A 26,450-nucleotide genomic window follows, 5' to 3' on the forward strand; every position below is an offset into this window, starting at 1 on the left:
GTGTGTGTGTGTGTGTGTGTGTGTGTGTGTGTGTGCGCGCATGCGGGTGTGTTTCACCTTGCCTCTGAGTAAGGTGAAAGAGTTAGCTGTGAAAGCTGCATGTCGTTCTGCATTAAAATACTGTAAAATCCGGTGTAAGGCACTTGTATCTAAGCGCTTAAATCTAAGTGAGGAGCAGGAAGTCACTGGAGACTCTACCTTGCCTAAGGGCACTGAAGTGCTCCTGTACATTATAAAACAGAGGCGAGTATGAATCCCGAACTTTAAGTTTAAAACATTAGTGAATAATTGTATTGTAATGAGGAACAACCTAATTGTATATTTATATAAACAGTAATGATGGGAACATCAACTGACAGCAATATGGCCACAAATGTAGTACTTGCTGCAATTGGACTACAGCAACAAATATATAACACCAAACACTAATACACCACATGGCTAAAAGTTTGAGAACACTTATCACATCTTTATAATGGTGCTCCCCAAACTTTAGCAACGAAGTTAAAAGCACACAATTGTATGGAATGTCTTTGCATGCTGCAGCATTGCGGTTTCTCTTCACTGCACTTAAGAGGCCCAAAGTTGATACAGTCGGACAGCGTTCCTGTGCACAAGCGAGGTCCAGAATGACATGGTTTACAATAGATGATGCAGAAGAACCTGAGAGTCCTGACCTTAACCCCACTGAACACATTCAGAAAGCACTGGAAGGCTGCCCCTATGCCAGTCCTCTTTGCCCATCGCAAGTGTCCGACCTCACTAGTGATCTCATGGCTGAAAGTGCATAAATTCACAGTCATGTTCTAAAACGAGCAAAAAGCCTTTATTAAAAGAACTGAGGTTATAATATTAGCAAAGGGAGGAGATTAAATCGGAATTGAACGGTTAACAAGCACATATTTGATGGTCAGGTGTCCACATACTTTTGGCTATATAGCATATTACATATCAGGAAGAGAGTGACTACAGCAGATGTATTAATATGGACCGAAATAAAAAATGTTTAAAGATGCAAAAATACTTACCACTGTTTCACATAAAGTAACAAGGTCATCAGGCGAAAAAGTAGGAAAATCTAAAGCGTGCCTTTAAATGCTGATTTTGAATACCTTTAAATATGCAGGGAAATTAGTTCTAACAGCCTGAATCAGCTCATTAGACTAGACTATTACTGGGTTCAGCAGAAATGTTACAGCAATGACTCCCATAACCGTGCTGAACTCCTGACATACTGTATAGGACTGTAGCTGAGCATCCCTGGCATAAGTATACTAACGCACATACGTCCGCTTCATGCACCAGTGCAGGTCTTAATATATAAATGTAACAAACACCCACAGACTAAAAGATACTGGTCGGTTTGTGGCCGTCTGAAGTTATCAGGCAGATGGGCTTCATACAGCTGTCTGGCCTTGGTGTTGCCCATGCTCTGGACGCTCTGCAAACAAAACACACAGGAGAGAGCAGATACATAAGATGAGGAGAGGAACTAACAAACGTAAACAATGGACAATCTTAATTTCGTCAGACGCGAATTACTACGGGTTTGCAGAAGCTCATCAAAGAACGAATGAAGAGGGGGGAAAAAAAGTCACAATTACTCATCAAGAATTAAATCAACCATTAAGGCTCTTTGTGTGGCTCATTTCTAAAAACGGAGAATAAATTATTCACACTGTTTGTAATAAGGGCTGTGTAGGGCATTGGTTTTAAAACAAAGCTAGATTTTGAAGCATCCAAGGCTCATTGTGTGAACAAATCTGTAGTAGAAAGCCCAGCGAGAGTTAAAAAAGAAAAAAAAAAAAAAAAAAGACACAACTGGAAGTGCTCTCCCATCTCCACCAATTTTTTTTTTTAGGGCACTACAGATGTCACTTAATACATTTACTATATAGGATATTCAGGAAATAAAGCATGTATCCCCAACTACTTCAATGCTCCTTAACTTGCTAATAATTATAAGTAAAGCTACAAAAATGGTATGTAACCAACTCAGAAAAAAAAATTATATATGGTAATGTAACCAACTCAGGAACAGGGCTAGAACAGAAAGTAAGAGGTGCGGGCTTCCACAGTGCATTTATTATTATTATTTATTTTTTATTTTTTTACATTGATTGGAGTGCTGGTGTTTTTTAAACATACATTTTGGCAGCCAAGTGTTCATGTAAAAATAAATAAATAAATAAACAAAGTAAGAGTGTGATTGCAGTCTGTACTTCACCGTTTCTTCTTCACTTTCGACTAGTTTAAAAAGCTACAGCTATCAGCAGAGCATGGCAGTGCATAATGCAGAAGCAGAACACGTGATGTTTAATAAAATGGATTCAAACGAGCTTTACAGTCGGCTCATTTAACTGCCCAGTATAACGAAATGGCGAGCGGTTTAATAACCTTTTAGAGCTGATTATTGCCAGCACGATCACTGTAACTGTGTGGTAATTTTCCATTTATACTATCACGAGGTTTTATCATATGACCATGAAAAACAAAAACAGGAGCTACAGTATAATTATGACTTTTCGAGGTTAATAATGAGTATTTATATACATACATTATATTAAAATATTGAAATTCTTACCATTAAGAAAAAAACATGATGATAAATAAATTAAAGATTTTGTTAAGCTCAGGTAGAAAAAGCCCCACAGTGAGCAGAGAGAAGACTTCCAGTTTTGTGGCTGGGGAAAATAACTAGTTCTTTGCATTCTGGTACACATGACATCTATAGGATAATGTAATTCCAGCAATCTCACATTTGTCTAAAGGAAATGGCATGCAAACACCTATAGTTAACAGTAAGGAAAAACTAACCTTAAGACTACTTTAAGAGTTTTTTTCCCCAACATACAGCATATGAAGCCAAATAGGATAAACTAATACTGTATTAGTCAACGGTTTTATAGATAAATATATACACACATATACACACACACATATATATATATATATATATATATATATATATATATATATATATATATATATATATATATATATTAGTATAACAGTAGAAAACAGTACCTGGATTTGCTCGGGAGTCCATTGGTCCAGGTTGACTGATTTTACGCGGGATATGTGCACTCCCAGGTTGCGGTGGATTCCAGCACACCTGATACAGATAAACACACCCAGGTTCCAGGAAGCCCATCGAGGTCCTGTATGAAAAGAAGATGCATCTCTTAGCCTACAAATAATTAAATATGTCTCCATGCACAGTCTTTTCACTGTTGTTTTAGGTTTGCACATGGAATGTAATAAGAAGGTAAAAATAAACATGAAAATAAGAGTTTGTTTTTGACCAAAAGGTTGCTGCTGAAAAATTCTCTAAAACAACCACTGACCTTGAAATAAATTACATCTTCCTTAACCTACAGGTCATAATGTTCCTCAGCAAACAGTCTACTAGGGTTGTATGGTTTTCTTAACTGATAGTTGAACAATAATTAATCAAACATCATTAATGATAACAGGATGTATACTAGCAGCAAAACTGAAACAAATTTGTCGAATGAGAAAAATTTATGAAGCATAAATAGTTTAAATAGATGGAAAAAAACAAAGAAGGTTGTTGAAAATACCGCTTGCACCCATTCCAAACAAGGTCATTAAAATATAACAACTAATGTTGTGCATCGGCAACATTGCAAGTGTAGAGCTATCGAAAAATATAACGCAAAAAAACACTGTTGAGTAAAAAAATTCCTAACTGGTTATGTTCCTAACAGAAGGTGTCTTTGATGATTAATTATTACCATCCCTACACTGTGCACAGCACTACAGCCATTACACACGATCAATTGGACCACACAAGAATTTGATTGTGGGATGAAGTTCTAGTTTATTTAACAGATAGATGATGACAGAGATGAGCGTTGGAGCCTCAGTGATGACAGTAGTTGGCTGTGTTATCATATTGGCGCGGAGAAGTTCTTGAATAAACACTATTTTCTTCATTATTTCTAACAACGTTTTGGCTAGGCAAGATGACTGGCACACAAAAAAAAAATCTTCACCATTTTTATTTACTTTAATTAAAGTGTCACAAACCAGGAATGCTACCAATGCACTCAAACCATCTGTGAACTCGCATTCAATAAGATCAGAAAAAAAAGGACTGGATTTTTGTGTTTTGCGCTGTGCTTGCAGTTGTTGGTGTTGATGTGTTCTTTAGGAGAAATAAACTAGCAGAACATTGCTTCTGACAGACACAATCGGCACCAAAAAACAAATGTGAGTTCTGAAATCCTGTGCTTGTACGTGTATATGGTGCAATTCGTTTTTTTTTCTGACACAGTATGTTGAGATATATTACAACATAATTATATAAATAAACCGTTTCAAACATTATAGGTACCACATTCATCATTTTTCAATCAGTCCAAAACATTCATAACACATCATATCAGTTTGTAGCTTGTAGCTCAGGTAAACAGTTCACATCTTCAAAAAAAAAAAAAAAAAAAAAAAAGTTTCTCACAACTCAAAATGCATTGCATGTCAATAATCTTTCCATCATCTTCTCTCCAATTTCATCTTGCCAATTCACACTCACTATCACACAAGTTTCAACCCAGGTGGGGAAGACACATTTCCTCCGACACATGAAGCCAGCCTCTGGAAGGAATTTGCTATGAGCTCACACACTCGCCAGGTTCTGAAAAATGTATCCAACGCGTAATGTTAAAACCTGCAGTTCCCTGAATGACCACTAGTGAGCCAGTGTGAGTTCAAAATTCCAACATTACAACAGAAATAAACGTTTGCATTTATGACAGCTATACAGAGATTAAATTTGTATATAACTAATAAGTTCTATAAAATATATTTTAGCCACAAAATTAGGCAACAGCTGCATTGAGAGTGTCAAACTGTTCCCTGTATGCTATGCATCGCTTTAGCTAACCAGATAACTGCAACTGTTGTAGCTGTTGCAGTTGACCTGGGATGACGTGGGGTATGGATAATGATAGTTAAATAAAATGTAAAGTAAGCATATAAATGTAACTCTAGCCATCTTAACATTTTTATCTAAATTAAAACCGGCTAGGTAGCTTGTGGAGATAAACAGGCATGTTACAATCAACAGCCAGGCTCTGTTCATTTACAAATTAACCCTAGGTGAAGTCAGGTCCTGCCAAGATGGACCTGTGTATGTTCTTACACAGTCTATTACAGATTGGCCACAAACGGCTAGCATCACTGTGACTGAGGTGAGGGATCTGAGAACAAAAGCAGCCAGCTGGATGGCTGAGGCGTTGTTGGAATCTGACCTTGTGACATCTCAATGATAAACTTTGCCACAAGAACTTGATGGCTGATAATACAACCCCTGCTGCAAAAATGCCATTTTTGAAACTCAGCCTACTTTACAGAAACACACCGTACATGTGATTTACACTTCTTTTAAAATACTTGCCATTGGCCATCATGTCCACTGGACAACAGGAAGGAAAAAGAAGGGGTCTCTGGTCCCTGGCACTTTTTCCACTCAGCCTCCTGGCAGACTGACTCACAGTATACGCACATGCATATGCATACACAGGGACGTATTAGCATAACAAAGAGTGTGGTAAGGGTTCTTTATTTTTCGAGTATGCTCATAACTCATTCATGGCACTGCATGATTACACAGGATATTAATGACTGTCTCAGCACTGTTCTCCACCCATTGAACAAAACAGGGATACATGGAGCGAACAGGCTGATAAGACTCCCGATCCAGCATAAACGCGGGTGGAGACATGGTAATGAGCGAAGAGTCTCTTATCTCTCCCCCACCCTAACCATTATCCAGCTCAATGCACACGTTCCTGCTGCCACCCACCCACATTTATTAATCCAATAAAAGGCTGGGAGATTGTGTCTCAACCCTGAGCAGCAGCCACTACGTAACTCACCCACCATTAAATGTGTTTCATTAGTCACAGAGCAGAGTTAGAACTGTGGGGAGGTGAAGAGAAATCCACTACACACTCAAGAGCTACACTACAAGAAAAGAAAGATTGTATACACACACATACAGTATATATAAAATCAATTTAGTATTAAAATATTTATACAAGTTTTTCCTTTCCTGAAGTGTGTTTACATTTTTTGTTGGACTGTATCCTAGGATGGCACATCAGGTAACTAACTTTGCAAGTATGGGGCTATTGATTAATAATATATAATATATTGTTTTTACTATTGACTGGGAAAAGTTTTAGCGCTTAGAAAAAAACAACAACACTATTGTCAAAACAGCAGTCAGTATGCTCATGTAACACAACCCATTTTCATTGTGTTGAATGAATTTCATTTAGCTTTCAAACCTGCAATAAGTTACTCATCTGAATGAAAAAGTGAACTCTTTTAAACTCGGCGCATTCCATCAGTGGAGCTTCATTTAAAAAGGAATGAACGGCTAACCTTACCAAGCTGCCGCGTGCGTTAGCACGGTCAGGGGTAGCTCAGTGGTTAAGGCATTGGACTACAATTTGGAAGGTCCCAGCACACAACCACCAAGTTGTCCCTGTTGGGCCCTTGAGCAAGGCACCCTTAACCCTCAACTGATGTATAATGAGATAAAAATATAAGTCGCTCAGGATAAGGGCGTCTGCCAAATGCCTAAATCTAAATGTAGCTCACGCCATATACAATACATTCTCAAATTTAGCTGCCTTTTTTTGTGCCATACTTTGTTTACTAGTCTTGGTTTGCCAGTTACAGTGTCAGTACAGAAGACATGGCTTTGCTACAGATCTGTGAAGAGCTTCTTAGAAAGTGCATGTGTGTTCATAAGGATCGACACATCATAGGGAAGACTACTGGAGGAGACTTCAACTTGCGAATCCAATATTTCTGGAGCTATAACCTAAAATGCAAGTTTGGATCAAACTGAATTCACTATTCACAAACATGGGTTAAACAGTCAGGGTTCAAAAAAAAGTGTAGCACAGACAGCCACTAGAGGGCCTCAGACCAGCTTGGCTTCACTCTTCACTCCCCTGCTGACGTCACTGCGTTAAACAAACTTGCTGAGACCGAAAGATGCTCCACCAAACTGAAATAAAAACCAGTTTATTCCCAATGATGGATCTTTCTGAAGACATGACTGAATTTTGGACTTTTACCCCAGAGCTCAATTTGAAAAAACGTCCCTCTTTAATTTGTGTAACACACAGCACCCTATACTTTCAGTCATTATCACTGCAGTGATATTTTTGTTTCAGACCTTATCTGTTTGAGCCGAGAGCAGAGTCTCAAAGCTGAGACAAGCTTAACTAACCCTGTCCTATTTTTGACTACGTTCCTGCATGGACCAAAGCCAGGCTCAATTGTCTGTTGAGGAAACTGCGGCTTTCATACAGGACACATGCACATGCTTTTTGACTGTATATTTTTTTTTCTCTCTTACTATCTTTTTCTGCACAGCTGGTTGTAGCAGATCGAGAGAGACAGGGGTCAACTCTGAAATCGCTCTGCACTAGCAAGGACTGTAACTACACGGCGACTAATTATAGAGGAATATCATGTCTGGGTACACTAAAACTTATGAGTCTGGAGTAGCACAAAACCACACCCATTTATACAGACACACCTACAACCAGACAGACAGACCTACAGACAGACAGACACACCTACAGACCTACAGACAGACAGACAGACCTACAGACAGACAGACAGACCTACAGACAGACAGACAGACCTACAGACAGACCTACAACCAGACAGACACACCTACAGACCTACAGACAGACAGACCTACAGACACACAGACAGACCTACAGACAGACAGACCTACAGACAGACAGACAGACCTACAGACAGACAGACAGACCTACAGACAGACAGACATACATACAGAAAGACAGCCAGACAGACAGGCAGAGAGAGAGAAGTGAAAAGAAAGGGAGTTTATATGAAATCCTTGTGAAATAGTGGAGCCGTGCTACACTGAGGCATTGAGAAAGCCCACAAGGCTGTAATGAACAGCTGGAATGGGAGATAACATTATGACATTTGGGAAAGTCTGAACTACCTGGATTATACCCAAGTCCCTGAGCTGGTTTGTGCAACCTTAAATTGCAATTCAAAATGCATCAAATGAATTCATTGTTTTTAAAAATTAATCCCGACTGCACTGCCATGGTACATGGCTTTCTGTGTGTATGTGTGTACAGCTGTTCCACACTCTGGCCTATTTGGACACTTAATCCTTAAACCAGGAACCAGTATCGCTTTGCACAGTGGGCAATTTTGGATGATTAGTAAAGTTTATTTCATTGTTACAAAAAAAAAACAATGAAATAAACATAATTTATTATTTATTGCACGCTTTATTTCTTGTAACAACAAATAAGCGTTTTTAAATTAAGCTAAACACAGAGATGTCTCTGTTCAGAAAAACTATACCAAGGGTAAAATAAGGACACAGGAAAGGTTTTTTTCTGTTCAAAAGAACAAAAATCACACTATCCAACAGTACTTGTTACAACATGCAAAATATAGTGAAAAAAATCTCAACAACAAAATGAAAACAGAAACCTAGTCACTTCCTAATCTCCATTTTTAGCTCAATAAAGAACCATTGATTATTTTTATTCAGGTCTTCCCTCATCATCACTGCAAAGGTCAGAACTATCTAACCCTAGCTAACCTGAACACTAACCGCACCACAAAAACAAACCCAAAAAAAAATTAGCTAATTTTTTTTATAGTATCGCAACGCTCTTTTTAAACATGTTTATGCTGGGAGCTCCCGAGCAGCGTAAGGGAAACATGTTCACCACTATCATCCGGAGATCGCAAGTTCGATTCTCATGTGATAATAATAATAATATTATTATTATTATTATTATTATTAACAACAACAACAACAATGATGATAGTAATAATAAAAATAATTAAATAATTAAAGCATTTCATTTGTTTAGGCTGTTCTGTGTATGTTTTACATGGAGCAATAAGTTAGTAATAGATTGTTTATTTATTTTCCAAAATACGTTTAAGATATTGGGCAGTCATCATGGTTTAATAGCAAGGACATGCTAGAAAAATAAATGTAAAATAAACCAAAATTTTGAATTAGCTGATACCATACCATCATAAAACAATGAATTATTATTTTGTTTAATTTTTCACAAATGCTGTTTGGTATTAAATAATTTCTTACTGAAGAAAAAGAACTCAGTTTTGTTAACCACAACACTGCTTCTGTCCTGGCAGTTGGCTGGCAAATGTATATGTCATAAATAAATAAACAAACAAACCAGCTTGCAGTAGTTGCTAACACTACTCTTAGCCACAATACGTTAGATTTATAGATGTGCAATGACTCATTTAAACATGTGCCTCATCAATCATCATTAATAAAATATATTAGCTATAAATAAAAAAAAACACCCATAGATTTAGATGTCTTTAATCTTTGTAGAAGTTTACACAGCTGCACTTTATAGACGCTTGCTTACTATAAAGCGTAAGCGTTTCTGAGCGATTACATTTAGCGAGCTTTAACAGGGGAAATGTGAAAAAATATTTGCAGTTGTACTCAGTTCGCCGGTTCACTCCAGAGTATGAGAATAAACATTTTGTCCTTTTTGTGCTGATTGTACAAAAGAGAAGAGAGAATCTCAAACGTGCAGTGAATCCCGCAATATACAGTAAAACCAACTCTAACACACTTTAACACATCGCGTGCACGGCAGGGCTGCTGTGTTTAGTGGTTTGCTTTGGAAGTGAAACACCTCTGTTTTTTACACTTCTTTACTACTGACATCTAGTTTCTGAATAAAAGGAAAAAGTGATCTGCTCTCTCTACTGTTGCTCGTGATTCTTTAAAAGCATCTTATGGCTTATATTTCAAACAGGTTTTCCCAGCTACCTCACACACTCTTTACTGCTGTTAGAGCTGTGCTTAAAGAGACATACATTGTCAGTTCACCTCTTTGGAACTTCTAGCACAATTGCACTTTTTTAGTACAGGTATATCATGAAGACGCCATTTATCACATTATCGATTTTAGAATAAAAATTTAATTATTCATATATTATGATGTGCGATACAAGTGCGTTCAAATTAAAACAGGACTTTGTGTGATTGAATTTGTAAAAACAATTTACAGAAGACTTCAAGCACAGTGTGGTGAGGAGACTCTTAGCTCTTAGCTTAAAGGATTAAAAACTTTTTGAAGAAGGCCATACAATGATCCCGGCCGACGTGGGTCCGAGCACACTGCAGTTGATCCTTAAAAAACTTGTACACATAATCATTCACCAACACCACTTGCCCATTCCAGAAACTCGGCTAGGAGTTATTGGAAAATCCTCTGTACAGTCCTGACCTCGCTCCAAGCCATTTCAACATGTTTGGCTCTGATGAACTGAGAAACCTTTCTACCTTCATGGTATCCTAGCAGTAGCGAAACACGGGAATAAGTGCATTAGTGTAGCAGGGGACTATAAAGAGAAATAAAGCTAGGTTTTTCTCTGTTATAAAAAGTTTCACTATTTTAAAAAGTCCAAGGTTTGACATGAACGCACCTTTGAACATATTTATATCCCTACTGTAATAACTGAATGTAATAAGATCCTATTCACAAGCTTGGATTTAGTAAGAAACGTTCAAATACCCACCAATGTCCCTAATAGTTTGCTATTATACTAATATTTATTCAGCCACATGACTTTCACCTTAACAGCTGCTCTGTTTTTACATGTACAAAATTGGGACACCTGCATTGTTTTGTCAATGTCACCCCAAGGCTACTCAAACGCATTTGTCAAAATAAACAACAGTTGCCTTATCTACACCATCGCTCAAATTTCTGAAGCCACAGTACTCATAGGGACGGCAGCTCCTTTTTCTCCACTACTGCCCTACACCCTGCAGCAAGGGAGATAATGCATATATAAGTCAGAGAGACAGAAAAAGAGAAATAGAAACCATCAATCATAAAAAAAAGGCCAAAAGAGGTAGAGTAAGGGTTGGAAAGAGTGACTGAGAGAAGTCCTCGGTAAAGTTGGAGTGAATACAATCGTTTTTATTTCTACAGGGCTGTTTACTAGACGGCTGCCAGGACAACTTCTAACATCCCTCTTCATCACCCGATACTATACTAAAAACTGATTAGGACCCAAACTCATAATCACGGCGCCGAAGAACAACGCCCGTACAGACTGTATGTTTCTGCTCCCTTCTCTCCTCTCTTCTTGCTCTCCCCATCTGTACATGTAAATGTGAGACTCGCAAACAAGCTCCGTTCATCAATAATTCATGGAGGTGCAGAGTTTAAGCTGATTACACTATGCATAATCATGCAATCATGCAACAACAAAAGCAGAACAGAAATAAAAAGAGATGATAAATATTAAAAAACGAGAGAAGAGTTCACTAAAGATAACGTGTGCCTGTCAAGGCGTGTTGGAGATCTAGGCCCGAAGTAATGTGTAATGAGAATGTAGTGTGTGTGTGTGTGTTGAGAATGTATAAGGTGGGAGTAAATGTTTGAGGAAGTGTTTTTCTGTGAATTATTTTTCTTTTGTCTTATGTAAGAGAAGATCAATGAGTACTTCAGAGTGAATTTAATACAGTGAGCTAAACGAGGCATGAAATAATAAACGTGTGATAAATGAATAATAATTGAGGCTAATAGGAATCTCCAGTCATCTATCACCAGTGGACACTATGTTGCTAATGCTAGGAGGAACTTTCATTTCAGGACGTTGAGTCATTTCAGAATTCATTCAACCTGATAATCCTGTGGGAGCAGCGCAGTGCAGAATAATCATGCAGATACAGATCAAGTGTTTCAGTTAATATTCACATCAAACATCAGAAAGTGAGAAAAAAAATGTTAATTGTGACAAGGCTGTTTGTGAAGCATGGGTTGGTTAAAATACTGCAGAAACTATTAAAAGGTTCGGTTTAAAAGCTGCGGACTTTCAGCCGAACGGTGCAAAGAACAATGACCATCGAGTGAGTAGATCCAATGCAAGCACAAACTCCTCACTGATCAGAAAGGTCAGAGGGAAACAACCTGACTGGTTCAAAAGCTGACAGGATGACAACGGGTACACAAATAATCAGGGCTTACCACCGTGGTGAGCAGTAAAGCAGTTCAGAATGCACAACGTGTCAAACTTTAAGCTGAAATATCTACAAACACAGAGAACCACATTGCGTTTGGCTTCGAACAAGAACAGGAATTAGAGGCTGCAGTGTGCATGGACTCGCCTAAACCGGAGAGATAAACATCACGAAAGAGCCCAGCTATTGTTTCCCTAAACCTATTGTACTGTACAGTAGTGATGTAATCACATCCATCCATCCGTCCATCCATCCGTCCATCTATCCATCCATCCATCCATCCATCCATCCATCTAATGAAACAGAGCCAGATGGATGGATAGACGGACGGACGGATGAGAAGCTTAAAGAAAACATCAAGTAGTGCAATAACTCGTATGTGATGGGTGGTTAAAAGCAGCAGATTAGGAAAAGTCCTAAAATGTGGTCTATAAGTTACATATGCAAATCCAAATATTTTACACAGCTGTAATCAGAGAGAAGTAGAATCAGTCTTCTGATTAAGGCAGCACTGATGCAAAAACATTGTGTCAGAGATGCAGTGATTGAAAATGTGTACAGGACAATTCTATGTGACGTGTTAAAACTGGACAGTTCTAATTACAGATTTGTCAGGGTGCACGAGTGTCTAATTTGTCCTTGGTGAATCCTCAGAGGGATTAGGGAACATGTGAAATTGGTTAGCTTTCAGGGCAGCCAGGAAATTGTGTGGCACTAAGCTTGATGTGCCTGGAACACAACTACGTAGAAAGCAATCACCGCAGCCTTTACCACCATCATAATACTAGTTTTACTGCAGGATAATTCCAGCCCTGCGCTGCTATTTGCAATCTGTGCACAATCATTCCAGTGATATAACGCATGGCCATATTAGCAGAAAATAGCAATACAATATAACAAATATAGAATAAAAATATATAGATGTTACCAGGCCTCCGCTGAAGAAGGAAAAATGTCTGTGTACATTCTGCCTCTTTCAATCAAAACCAAGCCTGCATTTGGAGAGAAACTGATTCAGTTACAGTACGTATTGTAATTCTTTTGTCACACTGGACTCCGAAGTCAATTCTTCAAAATTAAATAAAATACATCACAGCACACAAGCAGGGGGAGTCACACCCTGAGAGGGACCTACACAGTATTAAGCTAAATATTTAGCATTTTAATGTTATGACTGATCGGTTGATATGTTTGCATTTGAGGTGGTAAAACGTCGATGTCCCTTTTTAATCCTTCAGGTGGTGCTCTCTAAACCATTTACACAGCATCGCATCCTGGGTGTTAGGAGCAAATTCTTAATTAAGTAAGTTTTTAAAAAGGTAATAAACTGAAAAAAGACACAGGATCAGATTATTTAATCCAAATCAAATATCATATCGGGTGGACCCTGATGATTCCCATCCCTACTGATAACATTTATTTGAGTGCATTTGAAGAGCACTTGGGTTGAGCTATATTCTTATTTGGAGCAGCAGTGTGGCAGAGAAAAAGTATGAGAAGCAAAGGAGCTTCATGCTGAGAAGTCAACTTGCATAGCTGAAACAAACACACACACACAGCATCTGTTCACCTACTGAGTATTTCAGAGGTGCTGCATTTCCTTAAAAGCTTCCATTTGTTTTCCTGATTACGAGCTAAAAACAGGAGGAAAAGTTTGGTGCGCATGCATTTTTCTTAATGCATAATTTTTCAGCTGATCACACACTCAATTAGGATCAAGTGCCAATTCTGTAAACCTCAGGCATCAAGACCAGATAAATATGCTGTTACACAATGTCAGAAAGATGGAGATTGTGCACCGGGTGGAGTTATTGATTGACTAGGTATTGTTGTGTGGATGTTTGTTTAAACACATGGATAACACTTTGAGGTGCCTGTATCTGATGGGCGAAATCACCGTTTAGATGTTTGTTATGATTTACAACTGGTCAATTAAAAAAAATAATAATAATAAATAAATAAATAAATAAATAGCTACTTTTGGCAATGATCTGATCTGGACAGCAGTGCTGTCTACAGTTTAACAAACCTCCTGGTAACAATAGTTTTTGACTTATGTAGGCTGGAGAAGGCGATCACACCTAAATTACAGTGCACACAAATATTACAGCATGCAGTATGTTAGCAAAATTGATATGTATGTATGTATGTATATAAAACACTCGAGGGGAACCCAGGAAGACGTCAGGGGAGGACGCCATTCTGTCTCAGAGCTGTTTCAGACTGTGAACTCTGTCTCGTTGAGGATTTTCTGAAATTAGGAGATTTAATATCATTGTGCCCTCGGACTGATAAATTGAAACGAGTGCGGCCGACTCATTTCTCCCGGACTCCCACATACATATACCGGACAGTTTATACATTCACATAGACACTGAAAATATTGTATATAATTGTAAATATCTGGTGCACTGCAGCGTCTATTTTTTGTAGCAATACACGTGAGCTACAAATGTGTGTAGATCTGCGGTTGTTGTTATCTGCGGAAATTCTTAACTTGAATGTTAGTAAGTCGGGGACTAATTATATCCGTGTGTCAGTGGCTTAAGCGGTTGGTCAACGCCCGATTGTCTTTCTATTTGGTGTTCGCACACAATTAGGGTAACCTGCACGACTTTGAACTGAGCAATGAAACCAGAGTACCAGAAACCCACCAAGCACAGAGAGAACATACAACTTCTTTGCACACAGACCCAGGGTGGGAATCGATCCCAGACCCTGGAGGTGCAAGGCCACAATACCAACCACTAACAACCCTTTACCCTTTACCACAGCTGCTGCAGCTCTGACATGTAGGGGTTAATGTGTGTGGACTACCTGGTTTAGTAAACATACCATGCGTATGTGTATCTGCAGAGCAGGTCAGGTTTCATGTTTACATGTTGTGGCAGATGATATCTTCTTAACGCTTAGATTTTAACAAAATAAGAACTACAGATACAAATACTGCACTGATAATCCCCTAAAACTTTACTGTGCATTCAGCAATTCTACAAACAGGTACACTGTCGGGTAGAATGACGTTAAATTAAAAGAGAAAATAACACTCGTTTATGGCGCGTGCAAGACACTTTAACTGCTCCAGCAGCGGCTCACTGAATATAGATTCGTAAACCCATATGAAGTCAAATATTAAAATTCAGCAGGAGGCATATTGCTATAGATGACCATGTGAAATATGGTTAGTGGGCTCAGTACTCTCTTTCACACACGTGAGGAGTAACATATATAAAGGCTGCACTTGAACGACTTGTTACTGAATGCAAAGGAGAGAGAGAGAGAGAGAGAGAGATAGAGAGAGAGAGAGAGAGAGAGAGAGATGTAGTATAGTGGATTGATCTGAAATTGAACCAGAGAGGAAATAAGAACGCATACTGTACACAAATGATATGTGAACGCATACACCAGGTTTATTATTGTGTGTGCCTTCTCTCAGCAGGTTTTGCACGTAAACAGTAAAGAGCACGGTGTACACAGTAAAGAGCATATTTTGCCTACAGATCCCATGTGGCACCATATGATAATCAGCTCAATCCAGCTTAATAGTGTTTGCCCCATTTCTAATAAACTTCCCGTCACATCTGCTCTGTCTAAAAAACAAACTAAATATGTGCGTTTTTTCCCCACGTTTATTGAGAGACATTAAATCAACAGGACTGACCGCAGCGTCAGAAATAAACACAGTAAGATTTCTACCTTGGAGTGAAGTATATTTAAATATTACCTTTAGATCAATCAAGATACTGACGCATCATCCAAAATACACCTAGTAAGCTACCTAGAATATTGCAAACAAAATCTAAATGTCCAGTTTCCCTCTCTGTCTGTAAAACTTGGAAATCGTCTAATTCTGACTGGGTGATTTATTGCTCACAGTGGAACACTGAATTATATTTTAAATTAAACCTCATTTGACTTTTTAAACTGCTCTTATTTCAACCTTTTGCAGCTCGAAAATGCATAAAAATTAAAACTACTAGTTGTAGCTTGGTGGATAGGGTGTTGGGGCTCAAACCAGGGACCTTCTGATCGGCAGTCCATGTGCCACTAAGCTGGCATTGTTAAACGAGGTCCTTCTTAACTGCTCAGAAACAAGCAGACGTCGAGCTGGCAACCCGACCTGGTCATAAACTTTCACTGAAATGCCAAATATTTAGCCACGTAGAGGAATATTCGTCATCTGATCTGCCTCATGGCACATGCATGGACCCTTGACCCATAACGGCTATCATTATGATTATTATTATTATTATTACTACCATGAACTGGAACATGGATGAAGCCTAGCGTGAGGCAGGACTGGCCATGTCCAATCTGCAAACAAGGCTGCACAATATATCTGTTAATCAATGCTGCAAAATATCGACCTTCGATTACTGCAAAAGGCTTCAATGTGCAAATAGGTTTTCCTACAAATTCCTCAACATTTTCCTGTGCGTGCTATGGCTTTAAAACAAAAAGTAGATATTATACCTAAGAGATGCTGAGACCATTCTGAGAGACATAATTGAGAAAATTGGTCCTTTCTACAAAGTCTATGTAAAAAGATTTGCCACTGACTAGAATGTGTTAAATTAAGCATCTTCACAGTAATAGAAGTTTCTTTCTTCTAAATGAATTTAAAGCCCTATCTGAATGTTATTTGTTTCTTAGAGGGGCACTGGTAATGAAACATTTGTGCATGTCCTTGGTCCTGCATTCATTTCATTCATTTAAATTTTTCTACAGCTCTTTTAAAAAAATTACAAAGCAGCTTTACAAAAATCTGAATGCAGATCTTTAACAAGCATGACAGAGGTGATGGTGCCAAAGAACAAACACAGGGATGTAATAATAATAATAATAAAAATACTCAAAAGGCAAGCCATCCTCCGGTTGATGACATCGGATAGCAGGATTATAAATCATTCCACTCGACAGTCAGAGAGAAAACCACTGCAAGTATTAAATGTGCTGAAAGGAGAGAGCATGTTCAGTGTGAGTGCACTGTGAGTATAGGACAGGTTTTATATTCACAGATCTAAGGAGGTGCAAGTCTAGACGCACTTTTACAATCTCATGATAAAGTACTGAAGACTTTTGATTGCGCAACCTGGAGCTGTCGATGTTGTGCATTGCTTTGACTTTGAGGTACGTTTTTTAGGGCTTGCTGTGAAGATGCTAAGGAAAAAAAAAAGGTTTAGTGCAAGTGTCATCGATGAAACGTTTGGAAGCAGACAGCATGTCAATCATTTTGCAATTGAAGAAAGTATTCAAAGATTTTCTCACTGCAAACACAACATGGCATGAAAAACTATTGCGAAAGCTGCATTTTATCTAACACTCTAAGCCAACAGGTGTAGTTTAGTAAGTTACTTCCAAAATAATAATAATAATAATTACAGCTTGTGCAACATTGTACTAAATATTACAGGATTAGAGACAGACCTAGATCATAGCTGTACTCATAACAGTATAACATTATTCCTGCTTGTACAACACTTTTATACCACCTTAGCCTATCACAGGTGACTTTGAGCACAGGGCAGACAATGTGCCAATCCATCACAGGGTACATACGCACACTCCAGGCACCTCGGAAACACCAGTTAGTCTAATTTGCAGGACATTGGAATTTGGGAGGAACCTGGAGAAACCCACCAACTAACTGGGGTGTGTGAGGCTAAGGTCTCGCACCAATGCTAACTGTTTTAAAATGTTTTTTTTTTTAAATCATAGATAACCAACCTTGCACTCCTGCACACTCCTATGTTGTCATTTTTCTTTGGGGGATCTTACACCACTGTCAAACTCAACATCAATCTAGTGAGCGGTTCACTTGAACATCGATGCTGGACTCGTATCAGAGCCCCATATATCAACTGTCAAACTGACAGCTGCAACATTAGCTTTAAGTGATGATAAAGTGTTGTGCGTTTTGGATAGCTCTACATCAAAGAAGACCTGACGTTCAGAAGTGTGTATCATGGAGCATATCATAATTTAGGTGCAGAAGCGACATTTAATTGAAACATAGAAAAACAGAAATACGCGCAGGATTTTCACAAACAAGAATAAGTAGTGCACTTATAGTCATGGCTGAATCTAGACGGTTCACCCCATGTTAAAATGGCAGAGCTCGAATACTCCTGTGTCTTCTATGGCTTTCTCGTGTTGTTGTGTCGGTCGTGGTCAAACTGTTAAGGCTCCTTCAGCCTCTCAGATGTGAGAGATGGAGGAAGGTCTCAATGTTCTCTGAAAGCTCGCTCATAAATCACTCTCCCTGGGGCAGCCGTCTGTCTCTCCTTCTGCCGAGGCCCGTGCTGAAACCTGGCTTTAAAGCACACGCTGCCAGTGCTTATTGATTGGCTGTGTTCAGCAGCGGCCCCAGTGCAGGACCGGCAAAAGCAGCAGCCGCCACCAGCCGCCCACGGCGCGCCATGCTGTGGGGTATGAGTCAGAGTTAAGCAGACAGCAGCAGGGACACTGGAGCAGCTTCGGATCTAAAGGCCACAAACAGACCTGCAGCGGCCCGCAACGCCTGTATGACTACCAAATACCCAGATTCATTAGGAAAGCATCGATGTGGCTCGGTAATACAAACCCGGGAAAAAAAAATGGATCCATGAAAAAGCACAGCGTGGTTTAACGTAAGCCGAGAATGAAAAAAGAAAAAATCCTGTAATTAACAATTCATGAAAAATGCTCAGCATCCCATCATTCTTCATATCAGTGCACGCCTAAGTATCACAGTGTGAGCTATTATCAATATTTCTGCATCTGCTTCATGGACTGTAGTAGAAAGACAGCGAAAAGCAGAATCTGTCAGGCTATCCATCTAGCGTATTTCATCTACAAGTTTATTCCCTGTTAACAAATCTTTCTAGTAGCTTCAACAATTATTATGAATACATCATGTTGACGAGTGCCTCATAAAAATGAAAGAGCAGTATAATAAACACAGAAGTACAGCTAAGAGCCTTCCAAAAAAACACCACGCTGAAGCTGATGGATTACTCCCTATCGACGGTAATTAACAGCAGAGCTATATATTCAAATACATTTGCTTTGTGTTTTGGATAAATAAGACATGAAACATTTATCAATATGCAGATCTGTACAGGGGGAACGGGAATCACTTGGGGAACACTCGGTACGATATTATTGCGATATCTAGCTGCCAATTTGCTTTGAACGGCGATCATAATTTTATACAAATCCAGATCAGTTGTTAAAACCTCGTTTTTGAACAATGTTGTGTCATACTTTTAAAGCCTTGCTTTTTCTGTTAGGAAGTAACTGTTAGGAATCGTGTTCAAACTTGTGTCCAAGGAACATTGTTGGTTGCTAGCAAAAGCTTAGCTTTAATCGCTGCCTTGTCTTACTCTGCAACACTGCTCAGTATGTTAGTCATATTTCCACATTTTACATGTCTCTAATCCTCCAGATGCCCTCAAACATTCAATTTAAACTGTGGAGAAGCAGCGCATATCTCAGGATATTTAGCAAATTAGCGAAGTTAGCAAATAATTACCGCACATGACGATGTGAAAGTGAAATGCAATGTTGACATTTCACCACCTCAAAATGCAAACATGCTAGAGACGTTAAAGTCAAGCCAGGACTTTTGATAGAGCAGAATAACATGGCACAGGAACCAGTTGTATTGCTCTATATAATTCCCTACACTAATGCCCTTATCCTACATTTACATTTACATTTAGGCATTTGGCAGACGCTCTTATCCAGAGCGACTTACATTTTTATCTCATTACACATCAGTTGAGGGTTAAGGGCCTTGCTCAGGGGCCCAACAGTGGCAATTTGGTGGTTGTGGGGTTTGAACCTGGGATCTTCCGAACCGTAGTCCAATGCCTTAACCACTGAGCTACCCCTGGCCCCAGTTTGAAACGCTGGCCTCCCAGGAACTCCTTTAAGGTCTCAAACAAGTAGAAATGCCTTGGCCAGAACTGTACGGGAAGGTAGCTATAATTCCCAGCCGAGTCCCTGTAATGTGCAAGTGGTGATGCTGAATGATTGACAGGTGCGTTCCTTCCGCAAGTTAGTAACAAGTTGTCGATTTTCAAGTAGTAGCCAGTCCATTCACTAAATGCTGACGGGACGCCTACAGTGGACTCCAAGTCACTCCAATTCACAGAGGTTTCAGCACCGTACTGTGATTGAAGTCTTATATAAATGTCAATCGGTTTTACACCTTCATTGATGGGACACTTCATCACAAGTCCTGGTTTGACTTGAATGCCCCTCGTATAAAATAATCTATTTCAAAAAGATCGATTTTGGAGTCAGTGTGGCGATACATGAATCGCCACTCAAATCAATTGTGATCTATAAATGAATTGATTCTCTAATTCTCTACGGTATAGCACCCTGTATCAGAAACCAATGCAGAGGGAAGGAGGTTGAAATGTGACACAGCCCCTTTCCAGATTCTCCTTATTCTGATATTTGCTCAAAACTAACATGTATTTTGTTTCTGCACTTGTTAAACTATTATAAGTTTTCCTCCTTCAGTATTCTAATAATAAACAGTAACAAAGCTTTGGCTCCTGACATTTCAAGGCTGGATGTTTTTTTTTCTCTTCTTGTGTAACTACATAAGCTTTCATCATAGAACAATATGAGAATGTTGATAATGCATTAAACTGCACTGATGCAGAACACATTCAGTTTCTGAGCAGAAAGACACACAGCTACTACATACAGTGTACCAGTCTCTACAGACAATGTGAATAATGTGTATTCTGAGAAAGACTCATGGCTTTGACTGGATCTTGCAGGTACATTTCCTTCAAGACGTGTTTACTCTACATTTTAATCAATTCAATGCAAAGCAGCCTAGAATAGGCACAGCAAAGCGACGAATCTAAACGACTAACACGAATAGTTCCTTGAAAAATTTCAATGGTATATGCGGTCACAACATTTAGTACTACCTGAAATTTGTTCAGATTTACTGCTTGGTATACAAAATAAAAGAAAAACTCAAGGTTTCATCGTATTCAGTCAGCTACAATCAAAGAAGAAGAAGAAAAAAAAGCTTGGAAAGGAATTACCCGAGATGATTGATGCCCCTGAGGAGAGAAAATAGCTATCAAAAGTTGACTTAAGAAGTCATTTTATGATCATATTATCATTAAGAAAAAGATAGTCTATATGATATCTAGTTTGTTTACTAACATTTCTGGCAGACGCATGAATATGCGTGCTATAAATGTGCTACGTGGCCAAAAGAAACACTACAAGAGACAAGAGTAATTTGCTCGCTGTTGAAGATTTACAATTTCATTTTATTCTTGTCCAGAGCGACTTACATTTTTATTTCATTACACATCTGAGCAGTTGAGGGTTAAATGCCTTGCTCAAGGGCCCAACAGTGGCAACTTGGTGGTCGTAGGTTTTGAACCTGGGACCTTCCAAGCCGTAGTTCAATGCCTTAACCACAGACCTACCCCTGTAACCCATTGTGAATAAAGATGGGAAGCACCAGGGAGCACCTGATACAGTACGGTATAACGACACCTACTGTAGGTGCCGATTCAATTCATACAACAGTTAGATCTGACCTTGTAATTTGAGTGGACAGTAACATCCGTGGGATGTTTAACTATATTTATCACTTTGTGTCCTAGGTGTTCTACTGCACTAACTAGTTACACTAACTGTGTAAAGTATGTCTGTACTGCAGGGAGAGAAGCTACCTGACAAAACCCTTAAAACAAAGTTAGCTTTGTTCTGTTCATGGTTAACGTAAGCAACAAAACTAACTAGCTTCTATTCTCTTCAGTCACGGGTAATTTATCCCATCAATGATGGAACAACATAACTGGTTAAATAAACAAATAAAGCACAATCTGTTGATAATAAATGGTGTTTGTGTAAAGCAATACCACACTTGAGGTCATTGTTGAACGTTCAACGTTGAACGCGACATTATTTAAAAAAGATTTTCACCATGCAGCATATATCTTTGGTCTGTCATCCACAATAATTGTTATTTATATACGAACTAAACAAATAACTCACTCCTACCACACTGAACGCTATGCAGCCTGTCAGTGTGTGTATAGTTTAAAGCATGCTACATGTAGGATTATAGCAAAAGTGTGACTTTTTATAACCTTAAATGCAAACTTTCCTATTTTGTAAAACCTATTTTAAAAAATCGTTTTTGAGTCACTGTATGTTGCTGAAAAGCTATTACATTTCTAACAAAACTTATGACCCTTTTTTTTAACCGGCTACGAATGCAACAACAATGTCAAGGTTTTTTTTTCTTTTATAAATATGACAGAATTGTTGCTATGCCTTACTTGCTCCACCATCACCTTCGAAAATATCAGTTCTACAGGCTTTAAAATTTCACATAAACATGACACCATATAATAATACAACCTCCAATTAAGGCTCTAATTAAAAAGCAAAACCACCAAAACAACTCAGAGAACAAACCGAAACGAAAGAGGAAGACAGCGCAGATAAAACTCCCGCACACTCGGAGTGAAAAATATGGCAGTGCTGTCCAAGTGACAGACAGCAGTGTTGAGCATCACCCAGAGATGACTAGCCGAGCATGAAATTAGAGGCAGAGAGAAAAAGACAGACACAAAGAGATGGCTACCTTCTGGACTGACCTCATGTCATCTGCCACTGTTCGTGCTGCCACCTTGTGGATCGTATGAAAATAGTATCATCGCGTTTAACTAGAAACGAGCCACCAGATGCTCAAAGGTCAGTTATTATACGCTTATAACTATATTTGTAACTACATATTTTTTTATTAAACCGCTACCTCAATATCCATCATAAAAACTTCAGACCAATAAAACGGAACTAACAGAATATGTAAGTGCACACACACACACACAGACACACACACTCACACAGACACACACACTCACACAGACACACACACTCACACAGACACACACACTCACACAGACACACACACACTTCAAAAAGGTTTGGGCATTTATGTAACAGAATTTCTAAATGAGAACTGGGAACAGTAGGCACAAACTGGCTTATGGCATATTAGAAAAAAAGAAAAAAAAATCTATGGATAAAGCTTGTTTTAGCTTTGAGGTACATTCATGAGTGATGACGGCATAAAAAGCAAATGGCACATACATCAGATTGATCTTATTATTCAAAGAACTTTGATCAGACAGAGGGAAGGGGAGGGGGGTAAAGAGTTTAGCCTGAGGCAGCTCTGGCTCAGAGAGACGGGTCAATAACAGCAAATTATGCAGCAGAAAGATGTGATGGCGTGTCCCGCTAAAGCCCCACACCCACACTGCACTTAGTGGCATGTACTTTCTAACTGGTTTTTCTATTCATGCCTATTTTGTGCCATTACAGTCTTCACCATTACTTTACCTACTTCTTAATCATGGCAACCCATTTCCTATTGCCCATAAGATTTTTTTTTTTTTAATAAATAGAAACAGCTAAACATGTTGTAAGTATTTAGTTTTCTAGTGAATAGTTTTCATTAGATACCCTCAGCCTAATCAGTCTACAAAAAAATAACAATACAAAAATGTTAAATAAACAATAGCCAAAGCTAGACAGTGGCTACTGATTTAAAAAGCAGGCACTTGTTAGTTAAGGTGATGCTATGCATAAGGGAATAAAATCAAAAGGTGACATTAAGCCGTGTTGCTTCTGCTCACGCGATGTTCACTTGATCCTTCGTTCTTTCAATAGCCCATTTAACAAGCCACGCTTGAGCTGAAATTGTAAGTGACAGTGACAGGAAGCCTCCTCAAATAAAAACTGCCAGGGCAACTCAACAAAGACATGTTAAACAACACCAGGGTCACTGGATCGAGTCTCAACTGTGGCAGTCCTCTGCTGCCTCCTAGTGGCAACAACTACAGCAAACTATCAGGACCAAACTGACAAGAGTGCTCTGAAATGAAATAACGGTTATAAAACATTCTGTCCCTTGTAACTCAATGAGAATTGAAACAAGGTTTAATTCATTAAAAAAAAAAAAACATAAGTGTCAATAAGCAGGAAGCTGACTAGCAAGTTTCTCTAACCTGCTGAAGGAAGCAGGAACAAAAACATTAGCAGAGCGCTTCATTATGTTTAACAATGAGCCTGGTGAGAAACGCTTCAGAGCACTTTTCCGTTCTCCTGCATAGAAATTGTTCCCACATCCATTGTTGTTCTCCTCGGGGAGATTATACAGCATTTCTAAAAGCTAGCAGACGTGCGTTACATCATGCTACAGCCTTTCTGCTGTGGTCAGAGTGCAAATTCAAAAAATTTCTTGTAGTTCTTAGCACTGGACATACAGAGATAGATGCAGTGCACGCATGCAGAAAGCACAGACGCCTTTTATGAGTGCCTCGACAGGTTGGGGATCATGATGCGAGGAATCTGACTGCTAATGTCTTGGTGATGTCAGCGCTGATAATCGGACCGAATAAAATCTTTTAGCCATTTAATTTGTTACGTTCAGCTTGTTGACATTCATCTTTCGTTACAAGAATCTTCACGTGACCCCGTACACAGACGTACTGCTGATATCGATCGGTCTAATAATATCAGACCTGTCTGGAAACCAACCGTTCTAAACAGCTGGCACACGTCCAAAAGCATCCTGGAAATGAAAATCAGCTGATTTGGTAGGTTCTACGCTCAAGACAGCTGAGCCACTCAGATCACTAGAACAAGTGGAATCCTTAGTTAAAACGAGAAGGGAAAATCATCAATATGAACAAACAAGGCTGAAAAAGAAAAAAAAAAACAAGATGAATTTTTAAACCCTGCTATAAAAGGGAGCAAGTCCGATCCACATTAATATTTGATGTTTTTCCAGCATGCTTGAGAACTTGAGAGTGGTAATATGAGTGCTTATTAAGAGCTCTCTGTTTCAGTGTGATATGAATATAAGAGGACACACCAGGCCAGGCACTCTTAGTCACCAACATGGAGGAGATCAGCGTACACACAACTAATACAAAATGCTTTTGACTAAAATAGCCGTTAGCCACCCCCATGCCAACAAGCTATTTAGAGGCTGTGCCAGAAAAAAGCCTGTGTTGTTGTCTAACCACCAACGTAAGCTTCTGGAGTTTCGTAAACATAAGTGGAGTTTCTATGTTCAGAGGAGGAAAAAAAAAAATCATGCTTTTAAGCAACACTGAATACAAGAGGGTTTCTGTGTTAAGATTAAGCAGGGACGACCAAAACCTTAATGTGAGGTATGGCGGTAGATCTCGATGCTGTGAAATCTTGTCAGGCTATATAGGATAAACCTGACGCTACCAGCAGGTCACAAAACTCTCTCTCTTTCTCAACACTGATTCTCTATACCACTTATTCTTTACAGAGCTACAAGAGGACTGGAGCCTAACCCAGGAGACTCGTATACGTCATATCCTACTTATGAGTGTACAGAATAATCCATACCCTGGAAAGCCGGAATTGGTTTTGCCTAAAGGAATCTAGAGACGTTCTTCACATTAAGGTCCTGGGAAGTCTGGTTCACTTTGATCAGTGAGAACACAGATGTTCTGCGATCGTGAATCATGTCCGAGTATGTCATACTGTTCTAGAGACCACTTTTTCCCCAGATATGGAAGCCAAGCATACCTGAACACGGAAGGAGACGCAGCTTTGACCTTGTGCAATACCTTACACTGTGAACATCCATGAAGTAGGTGACACTATTCATTTCCCCAGTTCCACATTCAATAGTACAACCCATGAAACCAAACACGTACTGGCCATGTGAATGTTCTTCCACAGACTGAATCAGCTAAACAATATAACTGCTCGTTAGATTTTAGAACATCATCAGTCCATGAATCGGCAAATGCAAATGTGAAAACTAATCCACAAACCCATGCAAGCTGAGTGACGTAGAAATCTGCACTGATCCTAATTGAACTGGTTCTCAATAATACCAAACAAGCTGCCAACACAGTGCCATGTTAGAGTCTTGGCAAAGCAGCAGTGGTTTTAGTAGCTAAAACAGTGTGTGATCTCATTATGTGCTGCCTTCACATTAAACAGATTATACTTTGAGGAGTGAAGGAAACTGCAGAAGAAAAAAAAAAACATGGTGCTTGGTTTTGATAGCAAAACTGACAAAGCGTTTAACCATCTGTTTGTCAAAAAAATCTGAATGCACTGAAACAGCGGGGTTTAGGCATGATGTGAAATATTGCATTTCCTGAACAGGTTTTTGCTGGTTTTTAAATACAATGAGCAAAGTTTTCTGATGAATTACTGGCACAAATCTAGTCTAACATATGTTTATAAGTTTGCAGAAGGTTGCACAATTATATACAAGTTGCACAACAGATAATATAATATGATGTTTTCCAGATTGCATCAGATTTCAATATCACTATAA

The 26,450-nt window shown here is 38.9% G+C and overlaps 1 protein-coding gene across 2 annotated transcripts in view; it reads right to left on the minus strand.

The window, feature by feature from the left end:
* Positions 1 to 26,450, minus strand: part of smap1 (small ArfGAP 1) — a 112,577-nt gene that overhangs the window by 72,236 nt on the left and 13,891 nt on the right. For both annotated transcript variants that reach the window (XM_053501902.1, XM_053501903.1), the window contains exons 2-3: positions 3,028 to 3,161; positions 1,356 to 1,441 (exon numbers count right to left, since the gene is read on the minus strand). In XM_053501902.1, coding sequence (XP_053357877.1) covers positions 1,356 to 1,441; positions 3,028 to 3,161 — 220 coding nt within the window. The remainder of the gene's footprint in view (positions 1 to 1,355; positions 1,442 to 3,027; positions 3,162 to 26,450) is intronic.

This window comes from Clarias gariepinus, chromosome 8 (assembly GCF_024256425.1).
Source record: "Clarias gariepinus isolate MV-2021 ecotype Netherlands chromosome 8, CGAR_prim_01v2, whole genome shotgun sequence".
NCBI classification, from domain to species: domain Eukaryota; kingdom Metazoa; phylum Chordata; class Actinopteri; order Siluriformes; family Clariidae; genus Clarias; species Clarias gariepinus.